The 22,990-nt window shown below is 43.5% G+C and overlaps 1 protein-coding gene across 3 annotated transcripts in view; it reads right to left on the bottom strand.

Moving 5' to 3' along the window:
* Nucleotides 1-5,876: 5,876 nt before the first annotated feature.
* The window catches only part of FLT3 (fms related receptor tyrosine kinase 3), a 70,019-nt gene continuing 52,905 nt past the window's right edge, over nucleotides 5,877-22,990 (bottom strand). For all 3 annotated transcript variants that reach the window (XM_061434889.1, XM_061434890.1, XM_061434888.1), the window contains 9 exons: nucleotides 20,621-20,731; nucleotides 18,765-18,918; nucleotides 16,907-16,989; nucleotides 15,198-15,325; nucleotides 11,853-11,975; nucleotides 9,121-9,232; nucleotides 8,712-8,811; nucleotides 8,180-8,285; nucleotides 5,877-6,445 (listed from right to left, as the gene is read on the bottom strand). In XM_061434889.1, the coding sequence (XP_061290873.1) occupies nucleotides 6,323-6,445; nucleotides 8,180-8,285; nucleotides 8,712-8,811; nucleotides 9,121-9,232; nucleotides 11,853-11,975; nucleotides 15,198-15,325; nucleotides 16,907-16,989; nucleotides 18,765-18,918; nucleotides 20,621-20,731 (1,040 nt within the window). In that variant the 3' untranslated portion in view covers nucleotides 5,877-6,322. The remainder of the gene's footprint in view (nucleotides 6,446-8,179; nucleotides 8,286-8,711; nucleotides 8,812-9,120; nucleotides 9,233-11,852; nucleotides 11,976-15,197; nucleotides 15,326-16,906; nucleotides 16,990-18,764; nucleotides 18,919-20,620; nucleotides 20,732-22,990) is intronic.

Here is a 22,990-nt window from a genome sequence, read left to right as displayed (position 1 = left end):
CATGGACTGTAGCCTGCCAGGCTCCATGAGATTTCCCTTGCTCGAGTGGGTTGCCAACTCCTTCTCCAGGATCTTCCTGACCCAGGGATTGAACCCATGTCTCCTGCATTGGCAAGCGGGTTCTCTACCACTGAACCACTAGGGGAGCTGATATGTATTGCCTGTCGTATATGTTGCATAGATATGTGAACACACACTGGATGCTGTATCATGTGTGAAGTTTTAGGCAGGCAGCCCAGTGTGGAGGGCCTGGTCCCAGGAGAGCTTGGATCCAGGCTCTGCCCCCTGCTAGTTGGCATTCGTCAAGTTATTAAACTTTTCTGAACCTCAGTTTCTTTGTCTGTAAAGTGGGGATAATACAAGTATTTGCCTGATGGGATTTTTGCAAAGATAAAGCAAGTTAGCTTAGCAGAGTGCTCCTGTTAACATCACACTGCAGAGGTGTCGGCTGACACAATGTTGACTGCAGGAAGTCTGCAGAGGACCAGCCACAGAACATCCTCTGCTGTCCTTTCTGCCACCAGAGCCAACACAGCTCTTTCCTGTCCCCGCAGGTTCCCTGCAGACAGGATAACAGCCAGTGTGAATTTCTTTCCCATCTCCCTCCCCCAGCACCCTCAAAGCTGATTGTCAGGAAGGGAGGGTGAGGTCTGTCCAGCAACTGCACCCCCAGCCCCTCGCAACCCTTGCAAGTCTTACTCCCCTCCTGGTCCCCGGAGTGAGCAAAGGACTGGGGAACTGAAGACAGAGCAGAAGGCAAGGGAAAAAGGGTTCCCCTCCTTGTGCATGACCCTTACCTTCCTCCGCCTGTTATTCTGCACACAAAGGGTCCTTCTTCCCCACCAAGCCCCAGGCACTGGCAGCCTGGGCCTGGAGCCTGGCGGCTCTCAGCTCCTCTGAAGCAGTGGGAGAGATAGACATCTGAATTTGCAAGTGGAAACTTCTTAGCTCATGGAAATGCTGATATGCACAGTGGGAAGGGCCTTGCATTTGGGGCAGAGACCAGGAGCCTAACCTTTTATTTGGTGTTATCTGTTGTATAACAATGGAACTCCAAACAGCCTACTAAAATAGGAAGCCTTATGCTCTGCTGTTTGGAAGAGTACTGGAGTGGGGTGCCATTGCCTTCTCCGAGGAAGCCTTAGGGTTAAGGTATTAAACAGTCCTGGACACTGAAGCAACTGACTTCCCAGGTGGTGCAGTGGTAAAGAATCCACCTGCCAATGCAGGAGATGTAGGGCACACGAGATCCCCTGGAGGAGGGCATGGCAACCCACTCCAGTATCCTTGCCTGGGGAATCCAATGAACATAGGAGCCTGGCAGGTCCATGGGGTCACAAAGAGCTGGGCACGACTGATCACAAAACCCACCAAAATCCAACCAAATTCCTGATATGGAACTTGGCCAGCTAGGCCACCAAAGGACCCTGGGCTCAGTTAATGTTGTCTGACTCCTCCAGTCAAATTGAAGAAATGTAAAGGCAATGGCATCCCACTCCAGTACTCTTGCCTGGAAAATCCCATGGACGGAGGAGCCTGGTAGGCTGCAGTCCATGGGGTCGAGAAGAGTCGGACACGACTGAGTGCCTTCACTTTCACTTTTCACTTTAATGCGTTGGAGAAGGAACTGGCAACCAACTCCAGTGTTCTTGCCTGGAGAATCCCAGGGACGGGGAAGCCTGGTGGGCTGCCGTCTATGGGGTCGCACAGAGTTGGACACGACTTAAGCGACTTAGCAGCAGCAGCAAAGTGGTCAGAGGTCAGGGCATTCTCACCCTAGCAAAAAGTTAAGTTACTGAACTGTATAGTATATGTAAGAGAATTGTATGGTATTTGAATTATATATCGATAAAGCAATTATTTTCTTTTTAAATTTTACTTTATTGATTTATTTTTTAAGATTTTTAAAAATATGGACCATTTTTAAACACTTTATTAAATTTGTCACAGTATTTCTTCTGTTTTATGATTTGGTTTTTTTGGCCTCAAGACATGTAGGATCTTAGCTCCCCAACCAGGAATTAAACCGGCAACCCCTGCATTGGCAGGCAAAGTCTTAACCACTGAACCATCAGGAGCATTCCAAAGCTGTTATTTTCTAAAGTTAATTTATAGAGAGATGTAGCTTCATAATTTCCATTTAACCTGTAAGATATGATTCTTATGTCCTGGGCTGAATGTATTATTGTATCTGAGTTTATTATAATTTTTCTTTCAAGGTAAGAGACTTTTAGCAGTCCATGGAGAAAATTCTTAAACAGTCAAATTTTTATTTCTTTTTTTTTTTTTTCAGTTGAACTGTTTCAAGCGTCTGTTCCCTTCAGTGACAACGCTTATGTTTCCTTGAGCAGAGCTTAGGGAGATAATTTTTTTTTTTTTGGATAGGCAGACGTTTTCTCAATAGGATACACCAGGAAGGCAAATTGCTTTCTTGAACCTACTTTTAAAATTTGAGACAAATTGGGAGTTGGAGCTCCTGTGATCCTCCTCTCACCAGACTCCTTCCACTGGCTGAGCTGAAGCAACGTGAAGTTCTGGCTGAAGGAGCCCAGAGTGGTCGCTGAGGTCTGAGGAAGCGGCAGGCATCGGGGATGGGTCAGGTCTGCAGTTAGTATCTTGGTGGAGCCAACTAAGTGACTTAACCTTCTCGAGCTTAAGCTTTGGTTTCAGTGTTAAACTGTCACGGAACAAGCTCCTACCAGCCAGTTTATTAAATGAGAAAATCCATGTGACACCTTCAGCACAGCTCTGGAATAGTGTTATGGACAAATCAGTATAATATACAGAATTTATCAGAGTGAACCTTGAGGACATTATGTTACAAAAAGACATATACTGCATGATGCCACTTATATGAAGTTCCCAGAGTAGCCAAATTCAGAAGAGCAGAAAAGAGGACAAGAGCCAGGGGCTGGTGGGGGGGGGGCACACAGAGAATAAGGAGTCAGTGTCTAAGGGGGACAGCTTTGGTCTGAGAAGATGAAAAAGTTCTGAAAATGATGGTGAGAATGGTTGCTCAGCAATGTGAATGTAATTAATACCACTCCGCTGTACACTAAAAGATGGCTAAAAGGTATATACACTACTATATATAAAATAAAGAAATCAGGACCTACTTATAGCACTGGGAACTATATTTAATATTTTGTAATAACCTATGATAGAAAAGAATCTGAAGAATATCATATCTGTAGCTAAGTCACTTTGCTGTACACCTCAAATTAATACAACATTGCTAATCAACCATACTCTAATATAAAAGAAAAAATAAACTGAAAAAAGAATACATATACATATACACATTATGTAACTGAATCACTTTCTTGCACCTGAAAATAAGGCATTGTAAATCAACTATACATCAGTTTAAAAGGTGGCTCAAGTGGTAAATTTTATATTATGTATATTTTACTGCAGAAAAAGATCAGCAGAGACTTTTCTGCTTCTTTAAGATAATTGGAATTTTAATACATGTTGGGTCTCCAGGAGCTAAAAAAAATATGCTTTTCCAGGTGATAACTGCCCCTCTTTTTTTTTTTTTTTCCAGTTGCTGAGGGTGGTACAGACAGTTGTTGTCTAGTCGCTAAGATGTGTTTGCCTCTTTGTGACTTCCTGGGCCGTAGCCCGCCAGGCTCCTCTGTCCATGGGACTCTCCAGGCAAGAGTACTGGAGTGGGCTGCCATTTCCTCCTCCCGTGTGTCTTCCCGACCCAGGGATCAGAACCTGCGTCTTCTATGTCACCTGCTTTGACAGGTGGGTTCTTTACCACTGAGCCATCTGGGAAAACAAATGTTAATTCTGACAAGTCACTTATTTTGATGGAAAGGATAGTGGGCATGGCAGGTGAGTTCAGACAAACGCTATGGAGCCAGTGGTCCTTCATGAAGAGCTGAAGAGTGAGAAGCAAGGTCAGGAAGGAACTCAAGGGGTGGGAGGAGCGCTGAGGTGGTAGTGAGGTCACCTAGGCATCTTCTTGCTATAGACTAGCCCCTCAGGGTGCTTTTCTTCCTCCTGGAAATCTCTAAGAAACAGAGCCTTTGTTTTCAGGACAGGAAGCCAGTCCAGGCTCAGACAGCATGAAGCAGAGCAGGTGCTCCAAGAATATGGTCAGAAGTACATTCTGGGGCAGATGAACGCAAGGTGTAGAAGGCAGTGGTAAATTTCAGGTCCCAGGAGAGAGCCCGACCCCAGGCTGCCCCACTACCGGTGTAAATAATGCACATAAAATGGACCGTCATTCCCACAGAGGGGAATAAACAAAGTCATCTGCATAGAGGGTTATTCTTCCCTCTAATCAACGGGTTGGCTTTTTCTTTAATTCTGCTTCTTAAAATTTGCTCTTCTGGAGGCAGGCCTGGAGTCCTGGCGGCCAGGCTGCGGTGATGAAAAGAATAGTGCCAGGGTGCCACCTACTGGCAAGACTCCTACAAGGGCTGGGAGGCAGGGGCTGACCAGGAGGGAGCGACACCCCGGCCGCAAACTCCGGGAATCATTAGTTGTATTCTGACACTTTTTAAAATGTGTAGTCATGTCCGGGACAAAACTTGACCCAAACGAAAGCTGACTTTGTGCTAAGAGCTGGGTTTAAAAAGAATCTAATTTCATTTTCCCTTAAGAGGTTATTTATTTTTAAAATTTTATTGAAGTCTACTTGATTTAAAATATTGTATTAATTTCTGTTGTAGAGCCAAGTGAAAAGTCATACACACATATATTATTTTTCATATTCTTTTCTATTACGGTTTATCCCAGGATGTTGAATATAGTGCTCTGTGCTATACAGCAGGATCTTGTGGCTTATCCATCCTGTTATACTGGTTTGCATCTGCTAATCCCAAACTCCCAGTCCTTCCCTCCCCCACCCCCTCTTCTAAAAGGTTTTGAAATGCCATCCTTCCTTGGATTAGGAGTTTGGGATTAGCAGATGCAAACTATTACGTAGAGAATATGGATAAACAAGGTCTAGCTGTAGAACACAGGAAACTGTGATAAACCACAATGAAAAAGAATAAGTAAATAATTAACTGAATCATTTTGCTGTACGGCAGAAATTAACAGTGCATTGCAAATCAACTATGCTGCTACTGCTAAGTCGCTTCAGTCGTGTCCGACTCTGTGCGACCCCATACACAGCAGCCCACCAGGCTCCCCCGTCCCTGGGATTCTCCAGGCAAGAACACTGGAGTGGGTTGCCATTTCCTCCTCCAATGCATGAAAGTGAAAAGTGAAAGTGAAGTCACTCAGTCGTGTCCGACTCTTTGTGACCCCATGGACTGTAGCCTACCAGGTTCCTCCATCCATGGGATTTTCCAGACAAGAGTACTGCAGTCGGGTGCCATCACCTTCTCATCACTATACTTCAACAAAATAAGGTTAAAAGATAAAATAAATGCCATCCTCCCTAAGAAAAGATTGCCTTTTCAATATCCTAGTTGGTACATACAAAAGTTATGTTATTAAGGATAATAGCATGAGGAATTTTTTATCTGTGAAGCCATGACCCCACCCAAGCCCTAAAAACTTCAAATGTCATCATGTGAAAATGAGTAAATAGTGTTAATTGTATAATCACAACTCCGTGTAACATCATGAGTGAATCTCAGCATTATGTTGTTTTGTGTTCTTGTTTCTAAAAGGAAGTAGGCTCTGGAGGTCTACAGTGTATGACACCTTTTTTTGTAAAGCTCATGACCATCAGCTGTTCTTCACCCAGTCTAGGGGCAGGAGTCATGGAGCCTTTCAAAAATCTGATGAAGGAATCAGCCTTCTTCAAAGGAAAATACACACAGGCACAAGCAACATATCTCACAGGGTTTCAGAGGTTCAGGACTCCCATTAACTCTCACTCTAAATCTGCCATGTAAACAACTCAATAATGAACATTTCTATAGTAGAAATTTTATTTCCATTCATAAAATATATCACTAAATAGCTGAAAAAGTTACATATTATTTTAAAACAGATTTAAAAAATCATATTAGCTTTTCCTTAGCAAAATGCTTTTGTCTTCTGTATTTACAAGAGTATACTATACTTCAGGTAGACAATTTTCACTCAAGCCAGCCTGGGAAGGCCTTTGGATGAAGGTAGATGCTTCGGTAACGTTATCAGCTCTTCTTGCCTTGTGCAAAGGATGACTGGATTTTACAAAAGTCCCTTTGGAAACAAGAGTAAATACAGAGAGCTTCTAGAGAAAAGTCCAGCAAAGCAGCAGTTGAGAATATATTTTCACTTAGTGATGAAATTAATCTTATTTTGGTAATCTACACAGCCTGTTTAAGGTAGGCAGGGGGGATGAGGTCCTTAAGACTAAATCGTTTCTCTAGGAATCTTCACTGTGAACCTGAGGAGAGGGTAGCCCCAAGTCCACCTCTCTGCTGTAAGGTCGCCTGTTTTGGTAAACAGAAGGACGCTCTGAAACACGGCCATCCATGTTCTGATACATCTGTGTGTGGGAAAGAGATGGACACACATCACCACCTAATGACTAAGACTGCCGAGTCACACGTCTACAGTGCAAATTGTTACTTGCTTTTATTACATATAGATCATAGAGGATAGTCTATATATTAATGGACAAAGCAAATGCGGTCCTTTTATTAAGGGAGAAATCAAGTCATAGTCAAATATTTTATTTCATTATTGCTTCTTCTCTTAGATATAGAATCTCAATCTAGAAATGCTAACGCCATGCAGAAAAACCATAAAACAGAAAGGCCATTTGTGTAAAGCAACAAGGTCCTACTTGTACAGCACGGGGCCCTGTATTCAACATCGTATGATTAAGCCATAATGGAAAAGAAAACGAAGAAGAATGCATATATGTGTATACCTCAATCACTTTGCTGTACAGCAGAAATTAACCCAGCATTGTAAATGAGCTATATTTCAAATAAAATAAATTAAAAAAAAAGAGAAAGTCCCCCAAAGAGATCTGTTCTTTATACAATAAATACAGAGAACAGATTTCTTGGTTTTCACTTGGGAGTTTAGTGACTTTAAAATTTTTGTCCAAATGAAAACAGCTCCACTTTTTTGTCTCTCTGTAACATTAATACACATTCATATAGATAAACTAAGCAATCGTTGGCCAGTCGCTAAGTTGTGTCTGACTCTTTGTGAACCCATGGACTGCAGCACACCAGGCTTCCCTGTCCTTCACTATCTCTACAAGTTTGCTTAGACTCATGTCCATTGAGTCGGTGATGCTATCTAACCATCTCATTCTCTGCCACCCCTTTCTCCTTTGGCCTCCTAAGCAATATAGACAGATACATGGACAAAAAAAAAAAAGCTGAAATCACCGTTACAGTAGATAGCTGTTCAAACACAATTTTGTCTCAGGAGGCTCGGACAGCAGAGTCTGTTGTAGATCCTTGTTAAGAACTACTAATATGTCCTTCCTATGTTACATGTGTTACATCTTTTCATTATTTACTACACATGGGCACTTCTCATCTTTTTAACGGCAGCCTAGGGTTTCACAGTACTCATGTACCATAATTAAGCTTTTGATGAACTGGTCATAGCCGACCAACGGAAAAGTGCACACATGACCTTGTCTGTCTTTGGGATAAATTGTTGTTTAGTTGCTAAGTCATGTCTGACTCTTTTGCGACTCCATGGACTGTAGCCCACCAGGCTCCTCTGTCCATGGGATTTCCCAGGCAAGAATACTGCAGTGGGTTGCCGTTTCCTGCTCTAGGTGATCTTCCTGACTCGGGGCTGGAACCTGTGTCTCCTGCATTGGCAGGCGGATTCTTTACCACTGAACCATCTGGGAGGCCTGGGCTCCCAGAACTCCAGGCCTGTGCTCTTTCTTACCTGATTGAGTTGTACATTATTCCATGTGAAGGCTTGCTGTCGAGTTAGGAAAGCTCAGTACCTTCTGAAGATAGGGATTACGTTCTATTTTCTGGTCTTGTCCTCTGCACTGGTCACGTAAAAGCACTTAACTTCTTAATCAATTGATTGACATTTTCAGGAAAAGCCATTTAAAAATTTTTTCCCCTTAAAACACTTGTCCATAAGTATATCTAACCCCATATAACTTTTAAGGAGTGATCAAGACCAATTGCGATGAGGAAGGCAGCTTGGTAACTAAATTTAGTGATTAGCAAATCAGCCATGAGAGTTCTGAGTGACGGAGTTCTTTATGAAATACTGTACTGCTACCTACCGCTTCTTCTGCATCTGCCAGCTGACACCCTAAAAATGAAGTCAGGTTAGGGAAGGATGGTCGTTTCCTGGAGTCAAAAGCCCAGCAGGATTGCATTATAAAGTATCTGCAAAGACAACAGAACAGGAGCAAGACAGGAAATCTGAATGAAGCAAAATGTGTGACTTTCCACTTAACAAAGCACCATTTATTACTGCGGACCGACTTATTTATGGCGTGTTTGTCCTGAGGCAAGTACTGTCTTAGACTCAGAACTCATATCAGAAAGGACAAGTTAGATGATGCCTTTGGACAAATACAGTGTGGACCAGAATTCAGGAGAAGGGTCCCTCAAGTAAAAACTGAAACCCAGGAAAAGGTTCAGTTGTGTTCAGAAATTCCTGAAACCAAAAGGAAGAATTTCTTTTTCTTTTCTTAAGAGGAACCATGGGAACTTCATGCTAAGGAGTTTTACTTTTTTTCTCATGGGCTGGGGGCTAGACAGACTGTACATTTCCAATTTCAGCCACTTCTCAGCCTAACCTGTACTTACATTTCTTCCGTGGCATAAAATGGCTGGTCCATCTTGAACCCACTCTGGATGAGTTTGTAGAAGTTAGCATCAGCGGGAATCCCAGGGTAAGGATTGACACCTGGAAAAACAGGAGGGCGTATGACCATTTCTTTATCATTTATTCAATCAGCAGACACACAGATCCTCGCTTCCTGGACCAGCACTGCGAGGTGCTGGGCTCCTGGCAGAAGCCATGGTCCTGCTTGAGAGCAGGTTATAGGACAGACAGACAGACACCAGCGATAAACATAAAGGGGCTCAGGCTGCAACAGAAGTTAAGACTGGGGGGAGCTCTGGGAAGGGGCGTTTCCTCCACCCTTTGAAATAGGAGTGGGGGAGGGGTGCAGAGGGCACAGAATGCAGAAGCCCAGGGAACTGCAAGTCTTACCAAGCGAGAATATTTCCCAGAGTAATATTCCGTACGACCAGACATCGCTTTTAATTGTGTAGATGCCCTCAAACAAGCTTTCAGGGGCCATCCACTTCACAGGCAGACGGGCCTGAATAAAACCCAAGCAGAGGTTGGTGGTGAATTTTCCACGAATAAACATCCCTTCTTTCCTCCAGTTAGTGAGATGATCACCTTTGTTTTCTCCCTAGTGTTAGTCGCTCTGGCCAGTCTGACTCTTTGCAACCCCATGGACTGTAGCCCGCCAGGCTCCTCTGTCCACGGCACTCTCCAGGCAAGAATACTGGAATGGGTTTTGCCATGCCTGCCTCCAGGGGATCTTCCTGATCCAGAGATCGAACCTACATCTCCAGCATTGCAGGTGATTCTTTACAGTCTGAGCCACCAGGGAAGTCCATTCTCTCCCTAAGGGCACTCTTACTGCTTCCCTGAGAAAATCTTATTTCCCAAGGGGACGTTTCTCACTGTCAGATTAATACTGTAACACATTAGCCTTAGACAAAAAAACTTTTGATTTCTTTAAAACTCAAGCTTGCATTTGGGGTTGGTAGGTTTCCAGTAGACTTTCCCTCCCCGATCCCCGCCTCCCTCCCTTCCCTCCCCCCAGTGAGGAGCAGCCAGTCACTTCCCCATAGGTAAGTGGATGCCGGTGAATTAGTGGAATATTTTGTCAAAGCATTTCTTGGAAGAATCTTAGTGGAAATCTCATCCACAGGAATGCGGTGAGAGCACACATGACACGGGGCTTGCAGAAATGACACCAGTTGGCGTCTGCGGCTTTAGTCACTCCCAGTGGCTTGAAAGCAGAGTTTCAAATGCGTGTAGCCTCAGATTAGAATCAAGACACAGGGACAGATAGGTTCCTGGGGCTGAGAGTTTTGAAGCATTCTCCATTTCATGGATTGAGAACCCTTCACTGAGCACGTTTAATCTGCCAAGTAAAAGCAAAGCTCGAGAAAGAAACCCTGTTTTAAATTCTTTTCAAAAGGATGAGCTGGGAGAATCAAGCTGGCCAGTCTGGTTCTTTTGACTCATTAAAGGAATTAATTGTGGTTCCAAATGGAATTGGCTTTCCTGCTTAAGAAACCACCAGCTAGGAGGTTGAGGACTTTAAAGCCATTAGTTCATCCTATTTATGACTGCAGCTACAATAAGGGAGGCAGAGATCCAAACTCAGCTGAGTGTCTGATTCTAGTGGGAACACAGTTTAATTTGATTTGTAACCTTTATTGTATGTTTCCCCTCCACAGACACTTTCTTCCCTGCTGGTTTTGTTAGTTTATTCCCACAGCACTATGAGGTAGTGAGTAATCCTCATGGGAAACACTGAATCACTGTGGTTGTGCACAGACTGTGTGGCTTAGACCATTCACGATCTAACCCGTGTGCGGTGCAATATTCAGCAGGTGACGTTTCTCAACCACAGACGGGTACTTTGAGGACTGAGTCAATACCTGGAATACTTAGAATAGCACTTAGCACCCGGTAACCACAATACCAGCATTTGTTGTTATTATTCTTACTTCAAGAGTAGGGACAATAAAGCAGATAGAAATCATAAAAATGAATAGCCAGAAAGAAGAGGAGCTGAAATCCAGGTATTGTAACTCTTAAAAACCATATTCGTTCAGCTATACACCATTTTATCATCTTTTAGGAGTACTTTTAGGAGTTCTCTTATAAGTAACACACATATCCTCAGTTTTTTTTTAAACAAGCAGATTCAGTAATGTTATGGCTTCCCAGGTGAGTCTGTGGTAAAGAACCTGCCTGCAGGAGAATTGAACCGCCTGAGGGTTCAATCCCTGCGTTGGGAAGATCCCCTGGAAGAGGAAATGGGAACCCACTCCAGTTTCCTTGCCTGGAAAATCCCAATGGACAGAAGAGCCTGGTGGGCCTCATTTCATGGGGGTCGCAAATCAGACACAAACTTAAACATCACTGATGTTTTAGGTCTCCTTGCATAACAGTAACAGGATGACAAATATTCGGCAACTAACATTTGATTTAAATACTATGCCTTTTAAAAATGTATATTTAATGTTTAATTTATATGTTGTATTGTAAATGCTGTCTTGTAATGATTACCTATTCTCATGATCGAAAGTATAACACAATAGTCACTTAATAGCTAAAGGAAATGAAATGAGCACAAGTAACAAGATTTTTTTTTTAAGTATGGACTGCACTCCAAGGCCCTAATTGATAGGTGTGATGCTATTTTGTTCAACTTTTGTTACAGATGGAATAGTCCCTGATGCTGCAGAAAAACCTTGGAAGCATAAGGAAGTAGACTGCTGGGAGGAAGTTTTCTGAAGTTATCATAAATCACAAATGCACTACTGTGAGTGCAGATATTTAGATTAGCAATGACAAAACAAAATGTAGAGCACAGGGAACTATACTTGTGATAAATCATGATGGAAAAGAATATGAAAAAGAATGCATTTATATACATATATATATATGCATAACTGAGTCACTTTGCTGTACAGCAGTAACACATTATAATTCTACTATATTTCAATAACTAATGTTGTGTTACTGCTGTACAGCAAAGTGGTTCAGTTATGCATATACATATGTGTATATATACATTCTTTTTCGTATTCTTTTCCATCATATTTCAATAAAAAAGAATAAAATTATATTAAGTAAAATAAAACTCCCCCCCAAACAGGATAAAACTACATAAGAAACAGGAATCTCACATTTCCCCTGATGACGTAGTTGGAATCACTCATAATATCCCGAGCCAGCCCAAAATCAGCGATCTTCGCCACTTTCCCGTGGGTCACCAGGACATTCCTGGCTGCCAGGTCTCTGTGAAGACACTAGAAAGAACGAGATGGGAGTGTGATTTACCCGGTTGTATGTTTTCACAGAGGACAATCTTTCCTATCGTTTCAAGTTCAGTAGGAGTTACAGAGGGCTTCGCTGGTGGCTCAGATGGTAAAGAATCTGCCTGCAATGCAAGAGCTGCAGGAGACGTGGGTTCGATCTGCGGGTTGGGAAGATCCCCTGGAGGAGGAAATGGCAACCCACTCCAGTATTCTTGCCTGGACAATCCCATGGACAGAGAAGCCTGGTGGGCTGCAGTCCACGGGGTAGCAAAGAGTCGGACACGACTGAGCAACTAAGCCCACAGGAGTTACAGATGATGGCAGGGCAGATCATAGAGACATCTTCTCTTTACTGAGTCCTGAGCAATCATCACAATGGGTAACACGGTGTTTGCACAAGTCAGCTGTTGTGGCTGCAGCTACTGGTGCTCCTTGGGGAACATTCCCAGAGGCCAAGGGGCCAGGTTCTGAGAAAGCAGGTCAAGCAAACCAGGTGCGTGTCTGGCTGTAAATGAGAGACACAGCAGCCCAGCCTCTGCTGGGCTCCAAAAAGAGTGCAGGAGCTTCTGGCAGAGACAAGCATGTTTCTCCTGACTGGAATGGAAAATAGCTTTGACAATAAAATGGCATAATATATTTTTAAAAATTCGGGAAAAATACTAGAAGTTTGGAAAGGTTGACTGAACTGGAATGAGAAGCAGCCCTGGGCTTCCCTGGTGGCTCAATGGTAAAGAATCTGCCTGCCAGGACTTTCCTGGTTGTCCAGTGGCTAAAACTCCATGCTCCCAATGCAGGGGGCCCAAGTTCGATCCCTGGTCAGGGAACTAGATCCCACGTGCTGCAACTAAATATCTTGCATGCTGTATCAAAGATGCGGCTTATCACAACCAAGAGCTGACACACCCAAATAAGTAAAAAAAAAAAAAAAAAAAAGAATCCACCTGCCAATGCAGGGGACACAGGTTCGATCCCTGATCTGGGAGCAACTAAGCCCCTGTGTCACAACTATTGAGCCTGTACTCTAGAGCCTGGGAGCCACAACTACTAAAAAAGAAACTTTTTTTCCTCCAAAATATTACAAAATAAAATCTCTGCCAGCCCCAGCACGAACTCTGTTCAGAAAATCTTTTCTACACGGCCTCTCCACCCTTGGGTCTGACGTGCCTGTTTCTCCCCTGGGTTCCCAGAACTTAACTGAGCGTAGCATTCATCTCAGTCTAGTAGCATCTCTGCTTTCTTTTTCTCCCCATCAGAGGTAAGACCTGCCTCTGTATCTCGGCACCTGTCATGGTGCCTGGCACCGGTCAGCAGGCAATGCAGGATGGATTCACGCAGCCGCGGAGGAAACCCAGGGGCAGCCAGAGAAGTAGGGAGGAAACAAAGGGAAGAGAGTGACGGTGACTCAGAGGGACCTGCCTAGAGGGAAAACAGGGGAGAGAGTTCCAAAAAAGCAGATGTGCTGCGAACATTCTTATTAAAACAAGCCCGGGGAGGTGGGGGGCGGGGGCGGCGGTAAAAGGCAGTGCTCCTTGACCTCCAATGGTGAGTAGTTTGAATATTTACCTAACAACAGGCAACCGGGTCCCACAACAGGTCCAGCAACCGGGCTGGACCATCTAGGGAGATGCCATCAGCGTGTGTAAAGAAACTGGTGAAAGCGCTATTGCAGATGCAGAGGTGAGAAAGGGACTGACTCAGCAGCACGCTGTGAAGACAGGAGAGGAATATGTCCCGGGATGAGGGGTGGGGAAGGATTAGGAGACAGCATTCTTTTAACTGTAGAGCAGGGATGCCCAACGTTGGAAAAGCAAAGCAGAGACATCAACATATTGATTGGGTTGGCCAAAATGTCTATTTGGATTTTTCCTTTACGTCCTATGGAAAAAACCCGAACGAACTTTTGGGCCAACCCAACATCCACAAAAGAAAAAAAAAATATTGGGATTCTAATTGGGGTTAACTGGAATTAATCTGGAGAGAACTGACTTTTAAACATAGAATCTCTCCTCTATGAACAAAATAGAACTCATTATTCAGGTCTCCCTTTTTGCCCTTTAACCAAGTTTCACAGGTTTCTTCATGTAGATCTTACATGTTTCTTGTTTATCTCAACCTGTTTCATAGTTTGGTTGTTCTTGTGAATAGAAATTTTTCCTGTCCTTCAAAGCTACTGATTTATTCCAGGTTCATCTTTTTCTTAAACCTGGGATATAGTCGACGTAATACATTATATTAGAGACAGCACATTTAAAATTTTTTCATTTATTTATTTATGAAATTTTTTGGCCACTCCACCTGGCATGTGGGATTAGTTCCCCAACCAGGGATCAAACGTGAATCCCCTGTGGTGGAAGTGTGGAGTCTTAACCACTGGGCCACCAGGGAAGTCCCTGAGAGAGCACATTATTAAAAAAAGAAAGAAAGAAAGAAAAAAGTTGAAATTATTCTCTTCAAATTCAGGGAGAAAAGGGGAGAGTGCAAAGGGGCATGGAGGAGAGGGAGGGAGAGACTAGGAGACACTAAAGGAAAAGGTAGTGGGGGAGGAAGAAACTGGGGAAATAAAGAGAAAGTAAGACGGTAAGAAAACAGGAGAGGAAGTAGCCAGACAAGTGGCTGAAGTCGGCTTACAGGCAGCAGACATGTGACGCGTCAGAGAAAGGGCAGGACTGAAAGAGTATTACAGAAAGAATGCAAAATTAGGGTAGAGTCCCTGGAATGAGGAGGCTCTGAGGTGTCTGTGTAGCAGCCCCAGTGGATTAGTAGGCTCTCATAGCAGACACAGGTGGCCAGGGTGGCCGGCCTGGCCAACAGTGCCCCCGGGATCTGAACCTCCACCCATCCCCTGGGTCAAATGCAGGACACAGGCTGAACAACCTGAAGTGACTGTCTTGTCCACGACTATACGACTATACGTGGCATTGAGGTGGGATTCCTGAGGACCTCCTGTCTGGAAGTTTCGGGGACTTTGGGCAGCCTGAAAGGGCTGGGATAGCCATCATGGAATAAGGGATCCTGGACCTTTATACTACAATTAGCCAAGAGCCCCAGTAACATCTTAGGTGACTCCAACAGTGCACAGGAGGGAAAGACAGACTTGAAGGGCTGCAAGTTAAAATAAACAAGAAAAAAAAAAAAAAAAACCCAACCAGCACCTCTTCTTCCAAATTATCTTTTTGTTGTTGTTGTGAGTTTTGCCTTTAAAAAGGAGCTTACCGACTTAAATTCCAGAAATTCCATTCCTTTGGCCACTTGATATGCAAAGCAAAGGAGATCTTCAAAGGTCAGAACATTCAGGTCTTCTTCTTCCTCCAGCCTTTTTTGGTTTTCGTATTCAATTTCATCTGTAAAATAGAACTGGTGCTCATTTTTGCCAAAATGCAAAGAAGCTGCCTTATGGAAGGGGGGAAGGGCGAGATAAGGGGAGGGGATTTAGAAGTACAAACTATTATGTATAAAATAAGCTACAAGGATAAATTGCACAACACAAGAAATATAGCTGATAGTCTATAATGAATATACATGGAGCAGAACCTTTAAAAATTGTGAAGCACCATGTTGTACATCTGTACAATATATATTGTAACTTATATAATATTGTACATTAGCCATACTTAAAAAAAAAGTTACTTTATAAATCTCTGTGAGCACCTCGTGTACAAATGGAGCTGTTACATCATCTTTCTGGTGGCCCCAGGATTAACTTATTTATGCAGAGTACTGTGAAGCCTAGGAGGCTTCCCAGGCAGCTCAGTGGTGAAGAATCCTCCTGCCAATACAGGAGACATCGGTTTGATCCCCACTTTTTGGCTGAATGACTTTGAACAGCTGAGCCACAATTTTCTCATGTGTAAAAGGGGGCTAATCAAACTTTCCTCATTGGACTCTTAGAAGGATTGACTGGAAGAACATTAAAGGCACAGACAGTTCATAAAATGTAGTAGACAATTGGTCTTTCTTTTCCCTACATGGCAAAAATACCTAGTGCAAAAGAAAAGCATCTGGGACTTCCAGATCTCCTGGAAGACAAGTGGCAACCCATTCCAGTATTCTTGGCAGGATAATTCTGTGGACAGAAGAGCCTAGGGGGCTAGAGTCCATGGGGTCGCAGAGAGTCCGACACGACTGAGCATGCACGCATCCGCATACATGCAGCCTAGGCAGAGTCACCTAAAGAGTCTCTTTGATTAGAGGAGTGAATTCTCCAGCTCTTGGGTGATGAATCAGAGGTCTCAGGTGCTCTTCTTTTTTTTTTTTTTGGCGGCGCCACATGGCTTGGGGGATCTTAGTTCTCCGACCAGGGATCGAACTCAGGCCCCCTGCATTGGAAGCACAAAGTCTTACCCTCTGGACCGCCAGGGAAGTCCCAGATGCCCTTCTTTTGCACTAGGTAGTTCTGCCATGTCGGGAAAAGAACGACCAGTTATCTACCACATATTATGAACTGTTCGTGCATTTAATGTTCTTCCGGTCAATCCTTCTAAGAGTCCAATGAGGAAAGTTTGATTAGCCCCCTTTTACACATGAGAAAACTGTGGCTCAGCTGTTCAAAGTCATCCCGCCAGAAATTGGGGGAACCCGGGGGTTAACCTGACTTCCATCTGACTCCAGAACTCATCATTACTTCCACTTACTAGGTAATAAGTGGCTCTAATAAATTTATGACTTTTAAAAAGACTAACCTGACTGATCAAATAAAATAGCCCTTCATGTTTATTAGCTGAAACATTGACATAAAATCCATAATACATACATTGATGGTTTTTTACTACCTTTAGGGCAAACATGCATTAATGAAGTCTATAGATGATGTTAGCAAAGAAAAACATGCTTTCGCATTTACACACCTTTAAAAAATATAATAGTAAACACAGAACTTTTGCATCTGTTTCTATTTGGAAGCGCTGTTTAGAATAAAATATTACCTTCAGACTGAAATGAATTCCCATTGAACCCTGAGATAGGATCTGAGTCCGGGTGTATTTGAACTTCTCTTGAACCTGGCATACTATTTAAAAAAAGAAAAGTTACATCATTATTTATGTTCTTTTGAGTAGAGATTTTATTTTAAAATATACAATTCATCAAAGAAATGAATTCCAATTACAAGTGGGGTTTTAAATTAAAAGCATAGCATCAACCTGTCCTTTTCTTGTATGTGGACATTAAAAACATCTGTGTAATTGAGCTTGTCCATCAAACTAGGTTAAGAGTGATTCCCATTCTCTGTTTGGAATCTTCTGGTTCAAAGAGGACCTCACTCAGTTCTTCCCACAAGCCTACAAGCTGGGTGTCAAAGCCACATTTCATAAAAGAGAAATTAGGCTGGATGAGATAAATATGATTTGCTGAAATCACGAAGCTAATAAGGAGTGTGACTTTCCCTATAAAAAGTCCATGCCATGCAAATCTTCTATAGAGAACTTTAAGTGTTTCATCATGGTTTTTTTTTTTTTTTTTTTTTTCCAAGATGGCCTTTGTAAAGCTCATTTCCTTTCCCTGTGAAATTAACAAGTAGTAACACTGAGAATCTCTGTTATGTATAACATAGAACTCTTCACTGAGGAATTCTGTATGCATGATATACAATGATTCCATTTTTTCCAGCATAAGAGTTTACTCTAATTACAATATCCATATCTTTACAAAATGGTTTAATGATTTCAGACCACAAATATTCCAAAAGTAATTGCTTTGTGTTTTTAATATCCAGTGACTGGAATGAATTGAAGGTGCTGAGTTGACCACCACAGTTGTCACTAACCAGAGTGTTGGTCACACATGACTCTGTTCTAGAACACAGATGACATTACAGAATCCTCTTGGTCTAAGAATATGAACTGAGAAAGGAACACAGAAGGGAAGATTGGTGTGAATCGTCAAGGACAGCTGCACAAAGACACACCTGGGGTCTCCATGGGGTCCCCGGCTTCAGGATGTTAGTCTGTCTCAGCACTAGAAGGCCAGAGGCATGTGCTGAAACATACATGCCAAGGAAACAAGGAATCTCTAACGCACCCTCCATACATCCCCCCATAAAGTTAAAAGTCTTTAACAAGTCCACCTCTAGAAAAAGGGACAGCTTTCATGTAGGAGGGAAATAGAAATGCACTAGGGATTGAGGACCATTCTATCAGAGCGCCTGTGAATTCACTCTGAGAAGTGTGTTACTGAGCTACAACGTTCAAGTAATCAGCAAGAAATTTCCAAGGATGAGGATGAGCATTCTGCCAAACCTACATACAGCCTGTGGGGACCACGAACCACTCAGGAGCCCAATGGATGGCAGAGCACAGAGATGAACATCACCCCGACTTTATTTTGCTCCCGTCGTTATGCCAATCAATCCACCCTAATTTTTCAAGATCCATTTTATGACTTTAGAGCTCTTTTGTGCAATACTCCCAGGACCTGCACTACTTTCTAGGAATATAACAGGGACTTTGGGAAAGGCGCTCTCTCTTCCTACCAATATCCATATGTCAATCAGGAGGCCTGACAGATTGAATTACTCACCTTTCCTAAAACTGAATATATGTCTAGGATGTGATTGTGCAAGTGGGCTGAAATCACTGGTTCAGCTACAGTGTCTGTACTGTAGGACAGGGGAAACCTCATTGTTCATATCAGCAGGGAAACTATGGCAAAGATAAATGACCCTCCTAGGTCTTCAAACACACAGACCACACTGTGCTGGACAGTGGCCCTTAGAAACTGGCTGGTGGGATGCATTTAACCATCATACTTTGTCTGCTCTGTAATGTATTATTTTAAGTCTCTTACCTGGAATTAGGGTGTGATTGGAAAGTGGGATAAAAACTGAAATTATGTTCCTTGAAAATCTCCGTCCACGTCCTGTGAAATTTTTCTCTTTTACTTCTTAGATAGTTGAGAAGGTCGCCGTAGCAACAATATTCAAAAATCAAGTAAATTGGTCCTGAAATAGTGACGGTTTTAATTTCAGGTATACAGACACCACATAGTTTTTTTAGACATCTGTGTAGCAGAAACCTCACTCTATGAGAACTTGGTGGGGAGAAGTGGGAGGACAATTCTCTCCGAACCTATCTCATCTTGGACTTTAAAGTCAATTTCAGTTTTTTGTCCAGACTCTTTGGAAAGCTGTCTCTTCTTGCCTTCCACTTTGGCTCAGCCAATAACCACTGGCCCCCAGGATTCTCCAGTTTACAATGGATAATAATATGCTGCCTGCACTGGGACCACTTGGTAAATATATGCTGATTTGTGGTTTGCCTGAGGAGGGAGAAATATATCCCTGCTGCTGCTGTTGCTGCATTGCTTCAGTTGTGTCCAACTCTGTGCGACCCCATAAAGGGCAGCCCACCAGACTTCCCGTCCCTGGGATTCTCCAGGCAAGAACACTGGAGTGGGTTGCCATTTCCTTCACCAATGCATGAAAGTGAAAAGTGAAAGTGAAGTCGCTCAGTCGTGTCCGACTCTAGCAACCCCATGGACTGCAGCCTACCAGCCTCCTCTGTCCATGGGATTTTCTAGGCAAAAGTACTGGAGTGGGGTGCCATTGCCTTCTCCGAATATATCCCTAGTCACCTCTTAAAGGGCTTCCGAGGTGCTGCTAGTGGTAAAGAATCTGCCTGCTAATGCAGGAGACAGCAAGAGATGCAGGTTTGATCCCTGGGTCGGGAAGATCCCCTGGAGGATGGCACAGCAACCCACTCCAGTAATTCTTGCCTGGAGATCCCATGGACAGAGGAGCCTGGCGGGCTGCAGTGCATGGGGTTGCAAAGAGTCAGACCTGACTAAAGTGACTTAGCACGCATGCACCTCTTAAATCCATTTTCTCCTTATTTCTGGCTGGCTGACCCCAAAGGAGTGACATTTGGGCACAGGGTTCGGGCAATTCCAGGCAGAAGGGAGAGAATCAGAGCGTGGGCTCCACTGGATTCTCGGAGAATAGAGTTTGAAGGCCCTCCATGGCTGTACTTATTTAAAGCAGCCCAGTGAGGGCAGTGGCCAAGCTCTGCAGCCAGGGAGAAGCACCTCCCGGGCAGGTAGAGAAACACAAAATGTGCTTGCGATGTTGTTATTATTATTTTTTTTAATTTAACTTTTTTGCCATGTCACGCCACGAGGCTTGCAGAGTCTTAGTTCCCTGACCAGGAATTGAACCCTGGACATGGCAGTGAACATGCCATGTCCTAACCACTGGTGGTGGTGATGGTTCAGTGCCTAAGTCATGTCCGACTCTTTGCGACCCCATGGACTGTAGCCCGCCAGGCTTCTCTGTCCATGGGATTCACCAGGCAGGAATACTGGAGCGGGTTGCCATTTCTTGTTCCAGGGGATCTTCTTGACCCAGGGATAGAACCCGTGTCTCCTCCACTGCAGGCGGATTCTTTACCGCTGAGCCACCAGGGAAGGCCCCTGATCACTAGATAGCCAGGGAATTCCTTTTAAGTAAGTTAGAATTCCATGACATTGCCCAGTGAAGACTGGCATTGTCTACACTGATGCATTTAACCCTGAAGCACTGTATGTCTAATCCCACTTGGGTTTGGGGGCCCACACTGTGACTGAGAAAAGGAGAGAAACAGGACAACAAACACCATCTTTGTCTCCAGGCTAAAATCTTCTAGGTGATCTGAGTGGGAACCGGTTACCTGACAGGGTGCACGCCCCCAGGAGATTCACGATATTCTCGTGGCTGCCCAGGTGGGTCATCATTTTGAGTTCAGACATGAGAGCCTCTCTCTCCGAGCTGTCTGCTTTTTCTGTCAATGGCAGGGCATCACAAATGAAAAATGGAAGTAAAATAGGTATTTTAGATTATTTGATAAATTAAAATCTTCCTCTGTTCAGAGAAGATTTGCATAAGAGTTTTAAAATACATTCAATAATACAAACATTTTGAATAGTAATGCACTATGTTTTAAGGCAGAATTTCAAAGATTGCAGCATGAAAGTTGAATCAAATAATGTGCTTTTTCTACTGGACTTTACTCTGCATGCAACATAAAAACCTTTAGAATTGACCCTTAAACAAGAAAAGAAAAAAAATAATAACACATGACTTTCCTCCACAGTAGAAGTTAATGAATATGCTGAAGGGAGAAGCATGCTTTTTTTTTTTTTTTTTGACTCTTGGTTTGTTGAAGTCATAGAGTGACAAGATGGGAATGTTAGTGAGGGTTCCAGCCTGTGATCCTCAGATCTAGAACCTTAAATTTGTCAGGAATCCAATGGTCAGGAGGTCATGCAAGCTGCCTGAGTGCTCAGTTGCTAAGGTGGCTCTGACTCTTTGTGACTCTATGGACTGTAGCCCTCCAGGTTACTCTGTCCATGGGATTTTCCAGCCAAGGATATTGGAGTGGGTTGCTATTTCCTTCTTTGGGGGTTTTCCCCACCCAGGGATTGAACCCGCCAACCCACGTCTCCTGCATTGGCAGGCAGATTCTTTACTGCTGAGCTACCTGGGTAGCCTGGTGAGAAGGTCAGGGAGGACCAATTCTCACCGACCAAGTTCTCAAGAAACTCCTTACTTGATAATGAGGACCATCACTGCTGACTAGGCTAGAATGTATCTACTATTTCCCCTGGAGTAAGGCTAGATAGTTAAGCAAATTTTACTTGGCATCTTGCTTAGAAATGTGGCATGGAGGTACTTATTGGTGAATTTAAAGATCTCCTGTTATTGAGGCCAATGTGCCAAGGTAGTCAGGACACCTGCGCTGCCAGGAGGCTGCTGGAGCCCTAGAGGCCAGGGCAGGGTCTCAGGATCTTGCCCTCCAGGCACCCACCCCTCTGTTTCTTTACATTCAATGGAGATTTGATTGGTTATTTCTGGGTGTCATTGTTTCATCCTGGAAGATGCTAGCCTTTGTGCGGCTTTTCCAGAGCTTCAGTACATCTACTTTGACTTGTGTGAGCTCTCAGGAGCATCTGGATTTCCAGCTCCTTGGCCTAGGAGTGACATCGGGACCCACTCTGCGTCCCATCTCCTGCTGCCTCATGTTGTACAAGGATTCGTGCCTTTCGGGTGTCCATGTCTTGTTCCTCATGACCCAAAGGACATACTTTACAACGACCCTAACTTTTTCAAAGCACTTTCATATACCACTACCTGACTTTCATTCATTCATTCAACAAGTATTTATTGAATGCCTATTGGGTAGGAGGCAATGTGCCAGGACTTGGGGGGAATAAATAGTAGAAAGACACAGCCCCTGTCTTCCTGGAGCTCAGAGCCCCCCTGAAAGGGGAGACAAGTAAATGAACATAGTGTCATTAAATGCCATATGGGACGAGCGAATCTATTGATGAAACAGAAGCAGACTCACAGACATAAAGAACAGACTTGTGGTTGCCAAGGAGGAGGGGTGTGGGGGGAGAGGTGGACTGGGAGTTTGAGGTTAGCAGATGCAAATTATTATCTATAGGATGGACAAGCAACAAGGTCCTACTGTATAGCAGAGGGAACTAAATTCAATATCCTATGATAAACCATCACGAAGAAGAATATAAAAAATAATGTACACATATGTACAACTGAGTCACTTTGCTGTATAGCAGAAACTAATACAGCACTATAAATCATACTTCAGTATAAATTATACTTCAATAAAAATAAAAAACAAATGCCACGTGGAAAATGAATGTAGCATGCTGCCCCACACAAGAGGGACACCTAACTCAGACTTGGGGAGGGTGGGGAAGGGGACTAAATGTTTATGCTGAGACCTGAGGGAAAACAGGAGTTAACCAAGTGAACTCAGAGTGGGAAGGATGAGGAAGAAGTCCTGAAGTCACTGGATGGGCCAAGATCAAGAAAGAGGACCACATGGAAGCAACCTAAATGTCCATCAACAGAGGAATGGAGAAAGAAGATGAGGTACAATGGAATATTACTCGGCCATGAAAAGGCATGAGACTGTGTTGTTTGCAGAGACACGGACAGATCTAGAGACAGTCAAACAGTGAAGTAAGTCACAAAGAGAAAAACAAATACCATACAATATCACTTATATGTGAAA

The sequence above is a fragment of the Bos javanicus genome, chromosome 12, assembly GCF_032452875.1.
Source record: "Bos javanicus breed banteng chromosome 12, ARS-OSU_banteng_1.0, whole genome shotgun sequence".
In the NCBI taxonomy this organism is placed as follows: domain Eukaryota; kingdom Metazoa; phylum Chordata; class Mammalia; order Artiodactyla; family Bovidae; genus Bos; species Bos javanicus.
Note: the sequence above shows the minus strand (reverse complement) of the source record. Positions and strands in the feature narration are given on the sequence as shown.